The sequence below is a fragment of the Gobius niger genome (assembly GCF_951799975.1).
Source record: "Gobius niger genome assembly, chromosome: 23".
In the NCBI taxonomy this organism is placed as follows: domain Eukaryota; kingdom Metazoa; phylum Chordata; class Actinopteri; order Gobiiformes; family Gobiidae; genus Gobius; species Gobius niger.
In genome coordinates, this window is record NC_136874.1 from 7,321,472 (window position 1) to 7,341,655 (window position 20,184).

At 45.2% G+C, this 20,184-nt stretch overlaps 1 protein-coding gene across 4 annotated transcripts in view; it reads left to right on the forward strand.

Moving 5' to 3' along the window:
* Window positions 1-1,364: 1,364 nt before the first annotated feature.
* Window positions 1,365-20,184, forward strand: part of LOC306982064 (gamma-aminobutyric acid receptor subunit beta-3-like) — a 73,880-nt gene continuing 55,060 nt past the window's right edge. For 2 of the 4 annotated variants that reach the window (XM_079581843.1, XM_079581844.1), the window contains exons 1-3: window positions 1,365-1,384; window positions 4,826-4,917; window positions 5,055-5,122. In XM_079581843.1, coding sequence (XP_079437969.1) covers window positions 4,845-4,917; window positions 5,055-5,122 — 141 coding nt within the window. In that variant the 5' untranslated portion in view covers window positions 1,365-1,384; window positions 4,826-4,844. Of the gene's footprint in view, window positions 1,385-3,700; window positions 4,669-4,825; window positions 4,918-5,054; window positions 5,123-20,184 lie in introns of those variants that run through there. The other 2 variants (XM_079581842.1, XM_079581841.1) reach the window with 2 other exon arrangements.

Consider the following 20,184-nt stretch of genomic DNA (forward strand, 5'->3'; position numbering starts at 1 on the left):
TGTGCCGTGAGATCAGGACTGACCTATCGCCATGCAGATAAATTCAAATTTAAACTGTGTGTGTTGGGGGTGAATGGAAAATGAAACGGTTTACAAATGGCAGGACAGAGCTTATCTGTTAAACACATTAAGTTTATTCATTAATATTTCTAATTGGGGTCAACAGAAAGGTCCATTTTGTGCCTGGGAACAATATTTTGTATTTGTTCTATCAGAGAACAAGCGTGCGTTTATCTGTGCGGAAAATCAAAAAAAAAAAAACCGTCCTTATCTTGATCCTGAAGTTGCCATAAGAGGGTAGCCGCGCTCCACGTATCGCGCGCAGTAATTAGCGCGCGTGCTTCTTAACCCACTCCCTCTAATCAGATGCCGCGTGCGCGCTCTACGGGTGCGCGTCACACGGAGGCACACATTTGCCTATGCAGGCAGCCTGTCCCCCTCAGGAGACAGATTTCAGCACCACGGATGGTGTGGACAGCTCCTGTGCGCGCGCGCGCCGCGGCTGCTGACCGTTTGGACAAGTGTTTGAGTGACGCGGAGCGGGGGAATAGGGAAGGAACAGAAGCCCCGCGTGTGAGCGAGGATGAAAGGAGAGAGAGCGGGAGAAGGGGAGAGAGTGAACTGGTCCCAGAGGAAATAGACTCTCGATATTTGCCCTCGAGCCAACGCGCTGTTTTAAAATTCAGGCTGAACCGCGAGCTACAGAGTGGGAGAAAAACAAGCTTCAATTGATTAGTGCTGCGCGCGCTACAATAGACCGGGGCAGGTGAACGTAATGTGAACATACAATCAAATACCTCACGGAAACAGGATTAAAGCGCAACTAAATAACCTGTCCCGCCCACTAAGAGTTAACAAAGTCGGTGCTTCATGTTGTGTGAGTCCACTGCAAATCCTTGAGTTTCACAACATTTCCCTTGAGCGTGTCCCAAACTGCGGCTCTCGGGCTGGGTGTTCCCAGAAGCGGTCAGTAGAGTGGTCCCCTGGAAGGAACGGTGGTAAAGCAAGAGATAGATGAGACTTCTGTGGTTGTGGGCACTGAAAGGGGTCACAAAACCGCCCACTCTGTTTACGCAGGGGCATGTGAATTGGTCACGTTATAGCCAGTGGTTCTCAAACCGCGGTGCGTGTAGTCTGCTGGTATGTGGACTTTTCTTCTTCTTTTTTTTTTTGAGGTGGCGTAAAAAAGTTTCATAACCATGGCCAAAACAAGTCACGGTGTTGACATAACTAATGAGTTTTCTTACATTACATTGTACAACGCTGTATATTAATTTAAAAAAAATCGCCATCTTGACACATTTAAGCTGACATGAGTCCCCTTGTTGTCTTTCAGGAACACTGTTGACGGAAATAAGAAGTTATACGCCATCTACGAGACAAGGTAAGAGTCAAGGAGACCCTGAACCAACAACAAAACAAACTTACGCGTTACGCATTATTAAACCACAGCTATCCCATGAACTAGTTAGCCTATATGTGCGTAATTGTCCATGGGATTTCCACCATGGCTTTAGGGGGTGTGAGATCTCAACTTCTATATAATTCATCATGCCCCCCCCCCCCCCCCTGCGCCTTACGTTTTACTTAAGGAAAAGAACCATTACGCAGGACGTGAGGCGAATCTATCACACGCATCGATTAACGGGGGTGATGGATTGTTGATGCAGGCTGTCCCTCGCTCCGTGCTGTCAGGGTCCCGCCATTTTTACAGGAAACACAGGGGATGGGGATTGGCGCTGGAGCTGTGAAGTTCACTGTAAAAAAAAAAAATGGCGCAAATTGGCCACCAAAATTCGCGTTCGGCCAATAGTCAAACAATGGAGTGAGCGCGTAAAGCGGCAGCCCAGGAGGACTCAGTAAGGCTCTTTGTAGTATTGTTGGACAATATCAGGAAAAAAAAAGAGAGAAAGGTTGCCTGAACAGATGACGATAACAATGCTAAACTTTTTACTTTCCCCCCATCAAATTATGTAAAAAAAAATATGACTTAACAAATAATAAGTCAAACAATGAGGCTGTAATGGTGCTGAAGTGGTTAATATTTTTTAACCTCTAAACCCCCACCTTAACCGAGTGCATTTTCTCCAGTTCAGCTTTACCCCAAATCTAAAAGATCACAGCCTTTATGCCAGTGTAACGCCTCATTTGAAAGCTAAGACCTTCAAAGCTCATCTAAATGGATCGTTTTCCTCACGTTGTCTCCATCACTTTTTTTGTTGGGTTTTCATCACATTCTTGTCACTTTTTCATCGCTTTTTTGTAAAGTGTTTGTTGCTCATTTGTTGCGTTTTCCTCCTCGTGTTTGACGCTATTTTGACACTTTTTTTCAAGAAGCTTTTGATTTGGGTAAAGCCAAACTGAAGAAAATGCACTCGGTTAAAGCAGTACTAAGTAACTCGTGCCCCTAGAGGCCAAAAGCACCACTACAGGTGTCGTAGCATGTTTTTTTACTCATTGTCCGTGAGAGTAAATACTACCATCCATCCATCCATTTTCTTCCGCCTTATCCGGGGCTGGGTCGCGGGGGCAGCAGTCTCAGCAGAGATGCCCAAACTTCCCGATCCACACACACCTCCTCCAGCTGTTCTGGGGGGACCCCGAGGCGACACCAGGCCAGCTCGGAGACATAGTCCCACCACCGTGTCCTGGGTCTTCCACGAGGCCTTGTCCCACTAGGACATGCCTGGAACACCTCCCGCGGGAGGCGACCAGGAGGCATCCGGAACAGATGCCCGAGCCACCTCAGCTGGCTCCTTTCGACGTGAAGAAGCAGCGACTCTACTCCGAGCTCCTCCCGGGTAACTGAGCTCCTCACCCGATCTCGGAGGGTGCGCCCAGCCACCCTACGAAGGAAACTCATTTCGGCCGCTTGTATTCGCGATCTTGTCCTTTCGGTCATTACCCAAATCTCATGACCATAGGTGAGGGTGGGAACGTAGATCGATCGGTAAATCGAGAGCTTTGCCCCGACTCAGCTCCCTCTTCACCACGACAGACCGATACAGCGACCGCATCACTGCTGGCGCCGCACCGATCCGTCTGTCACTCGTGAACAAGACCCCGAGATACTTGAACTCCTCCACTTGAGGTAATACTACGCTGACAGAAAAGACAAAGGGAGAGAGGGAGTTAGCTTTGCCCATTAGCCTGTTAGCTCCGTCTTCGTGATTCTATTAATGTGTATTGCACCTCCGGGTCGGAGCAGGGAAAGCTGCAATTGGTGCTTTTCTAGCCAGAGACACCAGGGGGAGATGAAAGGACCCCCAATCATCCCATTAATACTTGCATTACCCCCAGAGGGACTACGGAAAGGATTTATTAAGGTAAACAAGTTCTGCTTTGAGGCGGGGTTAAGAGGGTAAAGTTATCTCGCATCTGTTTTGACATACCGCGGCATTTGATATTAGCGTATTGGGCAGCCATTTCTTTGTAATAAAACAGTCTGTAGGCTACATGAAAAGTAATCAAAAAAGAAATGTATGCATATGAAAACTTGTTGCACAGGTGAACGACGTGTCATGTTCTAAGACTGCTATTTGCGTATTCGTTCAGCGACGCGCTCCGCAGAAATCCCCGAAAACCCCCCGTCCCGCGGTGCACCACTTATCACTCAAACATCATGTTCATACACATTCTGATGCAGTTTCACGCCTCGACCAAATTGCCCAATCACGTCATCGCATTCGGAGTCGGGCGCCTTCTCTCGCGTAGCAGGGGGATCGGGTTGCATTCTGGGAAAGTGAGTCCCAACTATGCCTTAACTTGCGCAAACTCGGCACGTGTCCATTAGCGCGTACGGTTTCGGCGATTGCGGACGGATCTAATGCGATAGGTTCTAGCGTAATCCGCGCGCTTCCTCCCTGCGGACGGTCGCCTCGCGCGTAAAGTGGAAGTGGAGGAGATTAACCGTTTTACCGCAGCAAGTGAGGCGCGCGTGTAGGCTACATGTATAGATTTTTTTTTTTTTTTTTTAGAGTGCGCTAGTGTCGGGAGGCTTCACGTCTCTCTCATTTGAACGAGCCTTTCGCCGCCACCAGCAGCAGCAGCAGCAACAGCAGCAGCAGCGCGCGCGGCAGAAGCGGCGGCGGCGGCACTGGAGCAGCAGCGGCATCCATGTGCACCCTTCTCATCAATATGCGCTTCAGCCTCCCCCTGTAAAACGCGCCCCTCTCCTGCTCCCCTGCTCCAGAGCGCACACGGCGAGCGCAGCGCAAGGGGAAAGCCACTCGGTTTTTCTTCTCTTCTACCCCCCCCTTTCCTCCTCCTCCTCCTCCTCTCAACGCGGAGATGTCAGCTCATATTTCACATTTCAGTCGCTGACTTTTTTCCCCCCTCTCTCCAAACATCACTCCGCTTCTTCTTCTTTTTTTCTTCCTTCTTTTTCTTCAAATTAAACAAACAAACAAAACCAAAACAATCAATGGATTATTTCCCTCCGAGCGTGTCCGTCGTCTGTTGACTGAAGCTGCCGCCTGCTCTCCAGTGATTTGTCTCCTTCTCGTTCTTGTTGCTGTAAACAACGAGGGATCCGGAATTGCCTCTTTTTTTTCTTTTTCTTTTTTCTTTTGGAAACAAATTAAAGGATATGTTGGCTCTGCATAGGGTTCGCAAATCTCGCCTCTTCTCCTTGTTGGTTGTCGGGTCTATAGTGTGTTGCGCGCGAAGGTGAGTTGATTTCCCTCCTGTCGTTTTGGGACCAGTCAAGGTTATTGCTCTGGGGGGGGATCAAGCAAGTCAAGGTGATAAGTGGTCATCCCCCCCCTCCCTCCTCCCCTGCTAATTATTTTTCATGTGTTTATTGTGTTTGGTTTGTGCGTTGCAGCGTCAATGAACCGGGCAACATGTCTTTCGTGAAGGAGACGGTGGACAAGCTGCTGAAAGGCTATGATATACGGCTACGTCCAGATTTTGGAGGTACGTTAACCCCCCCTCCTCTCCCCCAATTAATCCAATCGCCCCTCCCTCCTTGCCCTCCCCTTCCTCCCTCGTTGTGTCTTATGTCGGTTTGTCTCTAACATTGTTTACCCCCCCCCCCAAACCTGTCTCCCCAGGGGCGCCCGTTGCAGTGGGCATGAGCATAGACGTGGCCAGCATAGACATGGTGTCAGAAGTCAACATGGTGAGTGAGAGCAGGACACAAAATGTTGTTACAGCTTCTACATTATGCATGCGAAGCCCCCCCCCCCCCCCCCCCCCCAACTCGGCGGCGCAGACACAGAAACGGCATAGACACTGGCACGTTTGCGATTACGTTGCAGTGGCGAATCTAATTCCGCCCCGTGCCAGTCCATTACGGGGCGGCGAGGAGATGCACACACACACACAGGGGCTTGGCTTCCTGTTAAGGCGAGCACCAGCGCGAGACACCATGGGGCAGCGGTGTTGGAGCGGTGGCGCAAAAAAAAAAGCAAAAAAAACAGCTGCAGGTTGCTTATTCCAAACAATTTTGCTCGGAGTGCCGGAATTGAGTGGCTATAGAGGAGAGATTAAAGCCGTAATTGTGTTTGGACGATAAAGCAGAGCGCGCAGAAGTAAGAAAACATGTGCGCTGTGCAGACAGGAGACTCCCCAGTCAGTCACGGGCTATTACAAGATGAATAAAGGAGCTAATGGCATTACATCACTGCCAAGAACCTGTCTCAATGTTGTGATGTCATAAGTCTGCGCCCGTGGGAATGTGTTGGTGAGGAAGTGGGATCAACATTTTGAATTCCAGAACGAAACCAGAAAGACTGAATCAGGCGTGAACCATAAGGGGTGGGAACCTCCGGGCACCTCACGATTCGATACGATACGCGGTACATGGCTTACGATAACGCTGATCTCACGATACATCGATACTGCGATAATCGATGTCTTGCACAAAAATAATCTACGATACATCACGATAAAATAAAAACGTGCTGCTTTTAACCTTTTTTTTTAACATACTACATATTGTTCATCATTTACATTTCTTTCCATGTGCTTTGTACCACTTTTAAAAATGATCCCTGATTTACACACGGAAAATGGGTCAATAGATCTGTCAGTGACTTCATTTACATTTAGATAAACAAGAAACCACAGCCCTATTTAAAAAGTAATAAATGAACAAATGAATCTTCTTTATAACTATAAAAAGTAATTTATTTGTGACAGTGTTTGGTCCAAGTGCTTCAAACTGTAGTGCTGCCCCCTGCTGTCCTGACTGAATTCTTGATCATTGTTGGCCTCTATTGACACGGTGGAGCACTGCTGCCTCATTAATATGCATGACGTCATCAAAAGTATCGATATTGGAATAAAAAGTATCGTATCGTCCCGCAAAATGTCGCGATAAATCGGAAAATTGATATATTGTCACCTCCTCCTCTTAACCAGCGCTGAGCTAGTTCTAGAGCCCGTGATGCAGATGACATCATAATGAAGTGACGATTCCAGATGCTTGTCGTCAGCTGTCACTATTATGTCCACAGCTCAGGCCCCATTATGATGCATCGAAGCGTCGTCCCGAGTGAGCGCGCAGCCGATTGGCCGGACGCGGCGCCTTTTGTACTTGTGCATGTCCACACGTGTCCGTCCCCTCTGTTCGCCTGCTCACTCCAGGCTACGGGCAGGAACTTTAAAAATATCCCCGGTTTTCCCTTCTAACGGGTGACCCAAATTGCATTACGAAACTGGTCAAGCCTCCTCTCGTCCCACCGGCTACGTTTTCATTTGTGACATTTTGCTTTTTTTTTCACGCCAATGGTGGAAATGGTGAGGCTGAGAATGGGGAGGCTTAGGGAATCAACCTCTGCGGTGACCCGTTTTATGGCCCATTGCTTGTGCGAATGCGACTTTTATGACTTTTATTGGGATTGGAGGCTGGAGAGAGGGAGATTTCTTTTTTTTACAGCACGGCTATTAATTTGCAGAAGAGGAAACAGAAGAGAGTCAGTCAGGTTGAGAATATGTAGGTGTTTATGGATAAATCAATTGGGAATTTACCCCTATTGTCACGCGCCATAGCAGTCTTTTTGTTGATCTTACTTACTCATTTTTATTTTGGACTTCTGTGTAAGGTCGGCTAAGTAAATTGCTGCAAGAGGGTGTGCAGATGATGTCACAGGGTAGCACTGGTAACCGTACAGCAACAAAACCCAAGTGAGTGTCAGCTTTGAGTGCTTTCTTTATGGCAATCTTTCAGCCCTTGTTGAATTCATCTGATAAGCTTTGGGGGAAATAATCCAAAGGTGTAGAGGCTGAAGGGGCTGACAGTTCTGCTGCTGCATGGGATGGTGCGAAAGGAAGTTGTAGCTGAAAGAATGAAGACGGTTGAGAGAGTGTGCTGAACTTCAGAGATGATTGGTTGAAAGGCAATGGTCTGCCTTGTTGAACTTGCCCTTCACTTTCATGTCATTGGGGCTCCAGTGCAATATGGAGATTGATGAGTTTTTTTCCTCCTCACCACATGGGTTTGCTTGCGTGTTCTTAAGTGACATTACTGCATGCAGCCGGTGGGAGTGGTGGGGTGGGGGGGCGAGTGTGTGGGCAGAAATGGATCGATACTAACGACTGGATGATTAGTTCTCGAGGTAACTCCCGCTTTGAAAAACTGACTTTGCGCCTTGAGCTCCGGAGCTGAGGTGAAGCGAACGCAAAGAAAAAACTGGAGGAGATTACTCTTCAAAGCCTCCATTGATCATTTTCTAGCATGTAGTAAACTGGACGCAAGCATAATAGTCCCCAGACTGCTGACTTGCTGTGGCTGGAGGAGTCGGCGACAAAGATGAAGGGATGCACAGGTGGTCCCCATGTTGTGATCGGCGCAAGTTCCCTTAAAACTTAATGGAAAATCGACTCATTCGTGCAGATTTGAGTAATACTGTTGACTTTGTTTGTTTCTTCTTCCTCTGGATTTTCCTGGACACAGACAAAACCTGTCCTATGAAAGTCCATAATCCATCTGTCCACACACACACACGTTATTTTCATCTTCAGATTATTCCAGCTCTATTGGAAAAAAAAAATCTGAATGAAATGCGGGACTGACAACTGAAATGCTTGAACAAAACTCCCCGTTTGAAACGACGGTCTGTAATTGGAGTATAAAGCGCACCACAGTAGAAAGCACTTAGTTAATTGCTCGCTATGGCAACACGTCTTGGCTCCGGTCCTCGCTCCTTCCCCGCAAGAAATAAACAACTCGGGCAAGCACATAAACAGCATACGTCGATATATCTGGGGGATTTCAAACGTGGCGCAAGCTCAGGCTGAAGTAAATTTAGAAATCACGGAGTTATATATGGGCTTCCTTGGTGTGACGTCTCTTGTGTACGTCGACAACTTGGTGCAGGTCTTGGTTGAGTCGTGGTTCTTGTCTGGACCTGGAAACTCTTGATTTTTCCTGGTCTTGGCGTAGACCCAATCCAGTCGTGGAAAACGGGCACCCCTAATTTCCAAATTTCGCCAATCTCATCACAGTTATTGGTGCAAATGAATGGCCACTGCCTGGGCCGCAGCTGCAACCCCCGCGGTTATTGCCGAGGGTCTGGGCGCTAACGCTAACTAGCATGCCAAGAAGCCCCGCTGCCTCCCAAGAGCTGGTGAAGGCAGCAGATGATCAACCAAAGGGACGAGACAACTGGGATCGCACTTTGGAATTAATTTGCACGCTCTCCCTCTGTCCCCCGCTGTACCCGCCAAGGACTTTTTTTTGTGTTTTTTTTTTTTGTGCCTCCAGTTCAGCGAAAGACACGACTGGTCAAGCTGCTTGTTATTTTTACACCGCGTTTTGACATTTGCTGGCAGAGTGGTAGCGCAGTGTGTCCCACGTGTGCTTCGCGGGCTGGAGCACAGGGGGCTGGTCTCCTCGGGGAAATGGATAATGAGGGCTTTCGGTTGGGACGGTGACAGCGCCGCGCCATATCCAGCTCCCAAAACGCTGACGATCCTCCTCCTACAACCAAGGAGCATATGCAGGGAGTAGGGCTGAACCAGTGATCTTCTAGTTCAGGGGCAAGATAATTGGGCCAAGTCAATTTTCACCAGGGCCAGAGTCTGCACAACAAAGTCAACTTTCTTAAGAAGCATTTTGTGTTTGATCAGGCAAAGTAGTCGATGGCCATCCTTCAATGACAGTGCATAGTCTTCTTAAGTACTTGTATGGTATAGCCAGTGGATTAGTCATGAATAGGGCTGGCTACTGTTAACATTTTTCCGATACCAGTGCTTTAACGATACTTGGTTTTCGATACTGATATTTGAATACTTTTTCTATGCCTACACTGGAATATTTTTCATATAGAAACAAAAAAACAGATTCATAATGTTCCTTTTCCTTCCATTTCCTTTCTTTTGCATTAATTCATTTATCATTGTGTCGGTTCGATTCCCACCTGGATGGGGCCTTTCTGTGTGGAGTTTGCATGTTCTCCCCGTGTCTGCGTAGGTTTCCTCCGGGTACTCCGGTTTCCCCTACCACTAAAAACATGTACAATACATTCCCCTCTGAGGCCAGGACTCCCCTGAAAAAGAGATTCTTAATCTCAGTGGGACTATTCTGGTTAAATATATTTTTTCCACATTGTTCGAATACTGTCCCCAAATTATTCCCATTTTTTTTTTTCATGTTTTTTCCCCAATATCCCAAAATGTTTTTTTTTTCCCCCACACATTTTTCAACCTGTTTTCCCCATTTTTTTTTCACTTTTCCCCAATTTTTTCAATTTTATTTCAACTTGTGTTTACATTTTTTTTTACTTTTCAATGTTGATATATTTTATTTTTGTTTGTCCTTTATTTATCCAGGATAAAACACATTGAGATTAAAACATCTTTTATTCTAGAGCTAAGACTGGCCATGACCAACAGTATCAAACCTTGAATATAAAGATTTTATATTTTTTACTTTCATTTTCTCGATACCAGTAGTGCCTAAACCTTATTCTTTTTCAATGCCAGACTGGTATCGTTTGATGATTCCCAGCCCTGGTCATGAAACACCTGAAAAACATACAAACTTCACATGGCTCGGAAATGAAAGGCGACTCTGCCCTAAACTAAGATACAAAATGTAGTCCTGTTTCTTATCTTAGACGAGTAAAAGTTGCACAATCCTCGGTTCATTTCTCCTCTCCAACAAAAAGCCGCCCGAGCTTCTCCGATAAAAACTTGTTAAGCCTCTCGCAGCATTCATTTCCATCCCATTCCAGCCGCTAAGCAAACCTCCCAAGCCCAGCGGAGCAGCCCGGGGGGTATAATTGGGGAAGCCGACGTGTAAAAAAAAAAAAGGCCTTATTGGGACAAGAAATGCTAATTGTGCTAAAACAAGGCTGAATCTTCGTCAGCGTTTTTCTAAAAGAGGAACAGGATGAGACCGAGGCAGCACACTTTTTAGCACCTTTTTTGGTTGGCTCAGTGGTTATCCTTCTCGCAGCTACAGTGTGGGCAGGAAGAGCTGGCTTTTGAATCCGCCGAAGGGTATTTTTCGCCTTTGGAGAAGCTAGACAAAGAAGGCTATCAAAAGGTCACGGAGAGGAGATGCAAAAAGGTTGAAAGAGCGTTGTAACAGAACAAAAAGGCTGATAAGTCAGGGGTAAAGGTGGTGGGAGATGAAGAATCTCACAAGAACAACTAACCACAACTCACAAACATAACTAATGATAGAAAACATGCCCTGAAGGTGCTTAGATAGATAACGGCAATGCAGCAATTTATGAAAAAAAGCATTTGGAAGAAGAATCTGTGGAGACACAAGCTGCTCACAGTAAAAAAAGGGGGGTGTTGAAGAAATTTTGCGATATGCGATACCGTTGTGCAATGTCGCAATAACGATATTCCGATTTTTCACTCAACCATTTCAACACGATATGTTCTATTCTAATTAAACACACATTTTAAGTACCGTATTTTCCGGACTATAAGTCGCTCCGGAGTATAAGTCACACCAGCCTTGGCATCTACCTTGGCCTGGAGGCGTAACTGCACCATTGACGAGCCTCTTCCGGCAGCACGCTGTTCAAGCTCTCATTTGCAAACTCATTCCTTGAGCTGTGATCATCTAGCTTTTAGCTCGTGGCTAGCTTTTTTTGTTGTCTTCATTGCTGTAAGAGTAACCTGCACTTTTCACCAGTCCTTCACAAGTTTCTCTCTCACTTCAAACTCTTTCTGCTGCTCGATTACCTTTTTTTTTTTTTTAATCTTCAGTGATGCAGGAGTAGCAGAGCGCCCTCTAGCAGCTGTCAGTGTGAAAATATTGTGAGATTGTTTATTTTTATATGTAAGTCACACCTGAGTATAAGTCGCACCCACAGCCAAACTATGAAAAACAGTGCGACTTTTAGTCCGGAAAATACGGTAACTCAATCAGAACCAAAACAAGACTAAAATTGAGCTAAATTAGCATATGTTTAACTAATACTGAACATTCACACATTTATAAAGTTAACGCATTGTTTTTGGGGTGAGTTTGCAAAAAAAATGTCTGTGATGTTGCGGTATATTGTGGCTTCTTGCGATCCAGATATTGCAACACCTAATATCACGATAAGATAATTTTTTTGCGATGTATTGTGCAGCCCTAGTAAAGTCCACCAAATCAAGTAAAACACCTATTGAGAGAAATGTTGCGTTCTATACCTTTTGAATAATGAAAGGAGATTCTAATATCCACTTGTATCAGGAGGAGAGTTTTTCACCAATGTTTTCTTTGCCTATGATTAACTGCTTCATTATTGCTCTAATGACCTGCTGTTTGGTCAATTGCGTTCAGAAGTGATTTGTTGTTCTATCGCTAAGCCATGCTTTCTGAGTTCGTCACCTGCAATTACCTATTCAGACTGCGCCCCATACAAGGGCCACAGTGTTTGAAGTCATCTCTTTATCTATAGCCAGGGCGTTGTCATTTTCCAGACAAACTGTGACCAGTGTTTGACTTGTTGTTGACCATAAGAATTCTCAACTAAAGCACACTAAAGGTTGGAGCTCGGCATAGGATGTGTGTTTATTTGTGGCTCAGATAATGCAAGCATCGTTCTGTTTTGGTTATCTAATAGGACCAAAGAAAATGCTATTTTGAGACAGCAAAGAACGCCGAAGATATGAGAAGTTGAATTTTTAGAGAGGCATCACTGACTCGAGGAGAGACAGGAACGCGATCAAAGACTTGCAGAAAAGAAGCGACTGTAGTGAAGCGTCTCGGGGAGGAGGGAAGGCGGGGGCCTGGCTTGTTGGGGGCTCGTCCGGGACCCCACCTGGCAGGGGCAGCTTGACAGGGCGAGTTTTCTTTGCGCCGGCAGATGCTACGTTGCGCACAAGAAAGGTGCGCTAATCACCTCTGAGGGTTGTTTTTTTTCCGTTTTTTTTTTTCCGACGGGGAGCGAGATCAGAGCGCGGCTAAATAGATTCCGCTGGTGCTGAAGCTGTGCTCACTTCAAAACTGGATTCTGAGGCAGAGAGAGAAGGCTGCTTTCATTAGGAACTTCAGCGAGTTTCAAGGCAGCCCTGTCAAACTCCACTCAGAGGCAAAAAAGTAAGATGTCAGCTAAGAATCTGTGGGATGGAGGAGATATTTTTAAAAGCATATATTGGGTACATTGTGTTTTTATATTCTAGTCTGGTAAAAGTATAAGTGAGGAATGAGATTATTGAACCCTATAGCTCACAAAGAACAGCATTGAGACGAGGCTGTTTTGGAATTAGCTCAAGTTCACCTTATCACATAAGTGGACGGAAAAAGATTCTTGTTTCCTATGGTTTTGTCTGAAATGTTGATCATGTTCCTCCAGGTGTTCTGGAATTGTGAGGTCACAAACTCATGAAAATCCATCCTGTATAGCACAGGTGGCACAGGTGGCTCGTCACATGATCAGAAGGTCGGGGGTTTGAATCCCAGCACACTGTCGTTGTGTCCTTAGGCAAGACACGTCACCCACGTTGCCTCCAGCATCTGCTTACAGCTGTACATTGGTGTATGAATGAGAGTGTGAATGTGTGAATGGTTCCTTGCTGTAAAGTACTAATGAAGCCCTATACAATTTGAGACTATTTACCATTTACCTTTTATAGCACCACCAGATTACTTTGAGTCTGCATCATTGGTGGTTCAAGCCACAGTATTACTGTGAGAAGGCATATTTTTGTTGTGGAACGGAGGGAGCTGCAAGGAGGAAGCAGGAGGTGGAGCTGACCAGTGCAGGACACCACGCTCTGAAACAGGGACAAACCCAGGAGGATTTCAGAGGAGCACTGAAGGCAGCCATCCGGGTGCTACAATTTCCTCTACCTGCAAAAACATGCTGGTCAGGTCGGCCCACAGCGGCTCAGGACTAACACCTGAACACAATATCGTACAATGACAAATAAGGCACTTAAATACATTTGCTGACTTCAATAAGTTTACAATACACCGAGTTCACATTTACAAACATTTCATGGACCCCCATGGACTATAGATTACCTACATTTATGACATTTTAGAATATCTATGTCTATGCCATATCATTAGACTTATATTATACTCTTTTTTTTCAATTTCATATTGTGTATATTTGGTTAAAAGAAACAACACATTTTATATGTAAATTTAGATTTAAAAAAAACTGCACATTTGTTTAAGAATTATTAGAATTAACAAGGAAATAAGAGTGCATAAGAGTGCATGTACAAAGTGTTCTTTGACTTTAGAAAGAAAAGGTGGCTGTCGTGCTGTGACAGTGAATGTTAAATGAAGAAACAAAGAACTTAAGTTTAGCCTCCTCAATCTAGTTTGGATCTTTTTCTTTCTCTTTACTCACGGATAATATTGATCCGCTACAGATGCAGCCGTGTTTGGAGAGTACAACGCAACAACAACCTTTATTTCATTAAGGATTAAAGTTTTAGCAGCAGCTTTGCCTTGGCCACATTCAAAACCTCTGCAAGATCTTAAAGCAGTGTGTGTTTTTTATTTAAATTCTAACCACAGCCATAATGAGCTGTCAAGGCCACGTGAGCCATTATCTTCAAAGTCATCGCAATCATGCAGGGCCAAATTAGTCGCGCAATGACACAAAGGTAGCGCTGGCTGGCGAAAGGCAGATTGGCCAAATTGCACCGTCCATTGTGTGAGTGAATGAGGCTGCACTGTCAAACACCCACTAATGCATGTGGGTGAGAGCGCAGAAAACGGCTTGTACTGTAAGTAGGGCGGAGCAATTTATGGGGAAAGAATTGTAATTGCACTGTGACCCGTTCATGTCAGGAAGTGTTAGCCCAAGTTAGCCATGTTTTGGTTGTGTTTCTTGGCCGTTTTGCTAAGAAATGTTTGCAATTATTTTCATTATAGTTTCTGAACGTTGCATTTCGTCTCGTCTTGTGAAGCTCTGAGTCCAAATGTGTCAAAATGTTTTCACCGAATGCACTCTTTTGGGTTTGTGCTCCCAGAAGACGCGGCTAAGACAGGCTAATAAACTCCCTGTCTGCTCCTGATGTTGGCAGGTAGCCCAGTGAGGCACTAAGGGACAGGTTGGCCTAATTTCACAAACTGTTTTGGGCTTTTAAAACAGAAATCGCTACAGGGTGGTGCCAGTGTTTTTGCAAAAGCGGAAATAAAGAAATATCAAGGTTAACCTAGATCCCCGCCACCGTTTTATACCCACATGAAAAGTTTGAGAATGGTTATGTAATCAGGAGTTTTGTGAAAGCTTAACAAGCTACGCAACTTTTTAAGCATTTGCTCCGACTTTTCTTGGCTTTATGTTGCCAAGCAGATAAAATCACTGGTTTAAAGATACGAGTTTTAAACTTTTGAGTTTGGTGCTCGATGAGGCTGTTCAGAATAACTCAGTGTTTTGGATTCTAATGTGCTTTATACAGACATTTTCTATTGACATTTTCTTTGCATTATCAATACTAGGGTCCAAGAATCTTATACGATGATGGAGCACAGGAATAGTGACCGAATGCCTTTTGAGATTCTTTGAGATTGGGGAAAAACAAGTACATTTGGAATTTAAAATGTACCTCTCAGTTAGATGCAGTAGAAGTCATGGTGTTAGTACTAGTTATTTAAAGTAGACATATATTATGCATGACTGGGGCCTAAAACATTACTTTAGTTTCTTCATTATAGATATTTTACATGAAAAAAAAAAAGATTTCTATGTAAACAAAAGAGTAAAAAGTCAAGAGCAGTGGTGCACAAAGTGTGGCTCGAGGGCCAAATGCAGCCCGTAGACTAATTTATGGCGGCCCTTAAGCTATTTGTTGCATTGGCACACATACTTTTTACTGCACATTTTATAATTCTGCACAATTATAGTCTCCCACCCCTATAGGCCATAAGCGCCACTGCGGGTGTCGTAGCATGTTGCAGTTTCTTACTCATTAATTGTCTTTTCTGTCAGCGTTGTATTTACTCTCACGGACAAAGGGAGAGAGAGATATTGTACATCCAATTACACAATGGAGATCATTTTTTTCACTCAAACTTGACTGTAAATACTGTTTAAGTGGTGCTAGCCCACAGTTAGCTTGTTGCCCGTTAGCCTGTTAGCTTCTGCCTCATGATTCCATTAGTGTGTATTGGTGACTCAGACCTGGTGGCAGCGAAGTTGCAATTATGGTTTTCTGAACAGAGACACCAGGGGGAGATGAAAGGCCCCCCAATCATCCCATCAACACTTGTATTTCCCCCAGAGGGACTACAGAAAGGATTTATTAAGGCAAACAAGTTACTTAGTACTGCTTTAAGCTTCCAAGTCTAAATAAAGGTGTATAGCACAAATAAAACGTCTCTTAAATGAACCCAGTTGAATGTTTTCACTGCAATGACCACCTCAACACGCTATAAACTTCAATATGTGGCCGTCTATGAAAGACTTGACACCCCTAGTCAAGAGACTAGATTGGTATAGATTTCAAATTGACCTTTAGCGCCCTGTGCTGGCTGCAGTGGGTATGGCACAGCATGCTGGCAAATCGATGGTGTCGTGAAGGACACACTTTGAGAGTAGCACAGCGCAGAACAAGCTTGGTAATGGATTATGGGGTTTAAAAATGTTGAGAACAGAAATGTCCAAAAGTGCACCGTCAGAACATGATTAAAAGCCTCCAGAAAGTCAAAGTATCAGATCCATATCAAGGCTGTCATGTTTACATCGCCAGTGCTTTCTATATATTCTATATTACAATCTCCATGTTTACAAATGGCCCAAGCACATCCCCTGCACATTACAGATGCAATATGCGATAGGACATAACGGTGCTTTTACAAGGTTAATTAAAACGTCAAACGCCATTCCTGATGCATAATTGACAAGCTGCTGTAACCTCTCCCATCGCAAAGGTAAACTCATCCAACATGCACGCGCCCTGTTGGAGTCAGATGTTGCCAGAGGACCAGGTGTGTCACCCTCATTATCTTATATAGGGCTCGCAGCTTTAGCAAAAAGAGCATATCGTCTGTATGAGTGGCTTAATATACCCCCATGTCTTTTAATGCGGCATCCGGCTTCCTGCTTGATGGAAGGTAATTGGCCTCGGGAGAGAGAAGGAAGGAGAGAGGGAGAGCGAGAGGGAAGCGGGTGTGTCGTCGAGGGTGGTGTTGGATGGAAAGATGATCGTCAAGATTTCGAATAAGCAGCTGGAGTGGGCACTTCCAGTCTTACCAAGGCGGTGATGAACCAAAATGATGAGCTTGGTCAATGGAATGGTAGGTCTTTGCTACCATTCCAACTTGTCCTACCTCAGAGTCCAGATCTTAACCCCAATTGAGGATCTTTGGGATGTGCTGGAGAAGGCTAGGGCTGCACAATATATCGCAAAATATATCGTATTGTGATATGAGGTGATGCAATATCCGTATCCCAAGAAGCCACAATATATCGCAATATCACTAAAGTCTTCGTCTGACTGAGATTGACTTTTGATTTTTGCAAACTCAGCCAAAAACAAAGCTCAAACCCCTCCACCATGTTAAGGTGGCGTTTCCAGAAGGGAAAGTTACTTCAATGTCTTCAATATTGAAGTGTAGTTGTAGTTGAAGTGTGGAACGTTTCGCCTCTCATCCAAAAGCCTTCGTCAGAGCACCTTCAGTTCAGCCCACAGACCAGATAAAGACCATGGGGAGGAGTTCCGCTTGGCTAAGTCCCTCCCCTTTATTAACGGCTACTCTCCACAGTATTTATCTGGACTGTGGGCTGAACTGAACTTTAGTGTTGCTGGACGAGAGGCGACACGTTCGACAGTTCAACAACAGAGCACAGAAGACGACTCAAGAACCTTGCATTGAAACGGCACACTCCTGTACGACTGAGAGCCTACACAGACATCTTATTTCAATATCGTTCAGCCCTGAGACGTGTGTCTGACCCAAAACACTAGAAAAAGTCAGTGTATAATTGCAACTGTATCTTCCCAATCGCAACCTGTAGCATCTGTCAATCACTTATCAATGTGTTCATATAAACACCCACTCTCCCCTTTGCCTTTTGAGCTACTTGGAATAGCTATTTCTGTTCACCTTATTCCGCCCCGCCCACTTTTGCCTCTTCTTGCCACGGATCGGCACTTCATTGTATCCGGCTGAAGTGCCAATACAAGATTGATTTGTGTGAAATGTCCAATGCTCATTTGCACCAACAGGTCAACACTGCACTGTTTCTCCGGGCGGCCTGAGAATTGCTTTTTGTCCGTGTAGAACAGATTTTCTCTTGACGTCTGCAGCCCTATGTAAACTAATGGAAGCGGAGGGGGGGCACAATTTACGGCGGAACTTCCAGAACCCTTGACGTAATGGCATCTGATCACTTGCCGTAACCTTTCTCTGCAGATAACTATCACAGTGCAGTTTCCTTTGTCTGTCTTAGTGCAGTCCAGCAGTCGTAATATGTCAGGGATAGCCCACCGTCGCACTACTGTCAAACCGACTCGCGGCTACAGCTTTAAGGCCCTGCGCGTCTATCGGCCTGGGAAATCTCGAATTGACAGGCGACGACCTCGTTTCCTATCGCCGTGCCACTCCGGCTGCTGCGGGGGATGTAGCAAATAAAAGGGGGCAGGTAAACTATGAGGCGAATTGATGAGGAGGGCTAAAACACCGGGTCATCTGTCAACAATACGGCCCAGGTAATGGAGAAGCCACAAGAGACAGATGAGGCGCCGTTATATGGGGTCTGTGTTGGAAAAAGGAGTCAAGCCCATCCGCAATGTGTCATTTTTATTTCGAGAATGGATCTGGACGGCCGTTTTGTGACGCTATTTCTCATATGCAGCGACATGTTATGATTTTGTAATTAGCATCTTACGCCGTTTTGTTCACAAACACCCAAACGACATCATTAATTACTAGAATGCTTCTGCTAGGTTGTTTGACTTGGATTTTCACTCTAGGAAATCCATTCAGATTGATTGTGTCTCCCTGTCCTGAGCTTCAAATGCTCTGCGGTGGAAGCGCTCCTCCATACTTCCTTCATATACAAGGTCATACAGCTTCATCACACCGCTCAACTTCGAAACCTGTTAAAACTGAAATCAAACTTTGAAGCCTCACAACACATTCTGTCTCCATTAGGTCTTGGGTTCGCATAAAATTAGCAGGAGGTCCTTGGAATTACCAACAAGAACCTGAAACTGATCAGTATTTCATTGTGATTGTCAGAGAAAAGTTCATTTTAATGATGCTTTGCTGCAAAAGGTCTGACGGAAAGAGCTTTATTTTGAGCACAACACACTGCTGAATGCCATCAAATCTGAGTGCAGGTGACCATTTTGTAAATGATTGACTGCACCCTTGAGATTAGCAGTGCTTTGTGTAGGAAAGAAAGACTCAAGGAGTGCGCGAGACAGAAAAGGTCTTTCCAAACACTGGAAATGGATGCAGTTTCCTGAATTAGCTTATCAATCCATGGCTGCTCTGATGTCTGGGTTGGATTACTTTCACTTGGTTGCCCTTCATGCGCAATATTTTAATCTGTGCAAAGCGAAATACCAAGATGTCCTAAAGCTCAGCAACCATCGACGAAACCAACAAAGCGGAACAAGCTCCTAAATACGCAGACCTGTTCTCAGTGTTGCCCAAGGTGCGATGCTAAGGTGACCTAGCGACAAGCGTGGCCACATCTGGTTTACCCGCACCTCATTTCCCATTTATAAGGATCACCTAATTCCATCAGTGAATTGGTCATGCTTTTCTCCCAGTTACGATCCATCGAGCGCATTTCCTCGCCCCTGAGTGATCGGTTGGCAGGTGCTATAGGCGGGGAGCTCGATTCAGCTGAGGTATGGCGCTAATAGCCCCCCCGTAGCCCACCGCTGGTATGCTGGTATGCTGTTAGCGTCCGGGAAACATCCGGGAGACGTGTTTGCGCTGTCAGAGGTAGCCGTCTTGTTAGCGCCACGTACCGCTGTATGTTAGCTAATTAACAGAGCAACCCCGCAGACAAGCACGGCAGGTGTGCGGGAGAGAGGGGCCTCGTGGGAAATGTAGGAGGCCCCCCAGAGAGGATCATGATATAGTGAAGAGCCTTTTGTTCTAGAAATAGCACTACAGTCGAAAGATGTCTTCATATATGGTGCTCCTAGACATGCTGTGCCGGAATCAGATAGGTCCTCGTTGAACTTGGGTAAATTAGCATGAAACAACAGCGTTTAAATAGGTTGACTTGCTTGTCATTACTTCAACTTTTTTAGGCTGTAATCATTCTTTCAGTTCTTAAATATCACCCGGGTGTTTTTCAGGAAGAAGGTTGTGGGTGTCTGCTTTTTCTTGCTTCTGTTCTGCCTCTACTCTTATCACGTCAGTCTTGTTACAAAATTATACAATGAACCATTTTCCCAATGCCTTCCCCGTCAGAAATAGAGCCGTGGACTGGGTCATCTTTTTGTCGCTGCTGCTGTAATTTTATCTTTTATGGCTGGGCAATATGACCAGACTCAACAGTAACCACATATTACAAGGGAAAACCAAGGTCGACCACTTGTTGTTTTCATGAATTCCCTCCTCCTCGTGCCAGGGTGCTGGTAACTGGTACATTTCCGACCTGCCACTTGGAAAAATGCCTTGTAACCCTGCTCGAACTCATAATTAGAACTTGTAAACTCGGAGATGTTCAGAGAGCTCTGAGTTCGGATGCGAGATGAAGACTGTAATGGCAGCCCCCAGTGGAGGAGCGCAGCTAACGATAAAACTGTAACAAAACCACTGCACCAACCACTTTTGGTCATTGAAATAATGAT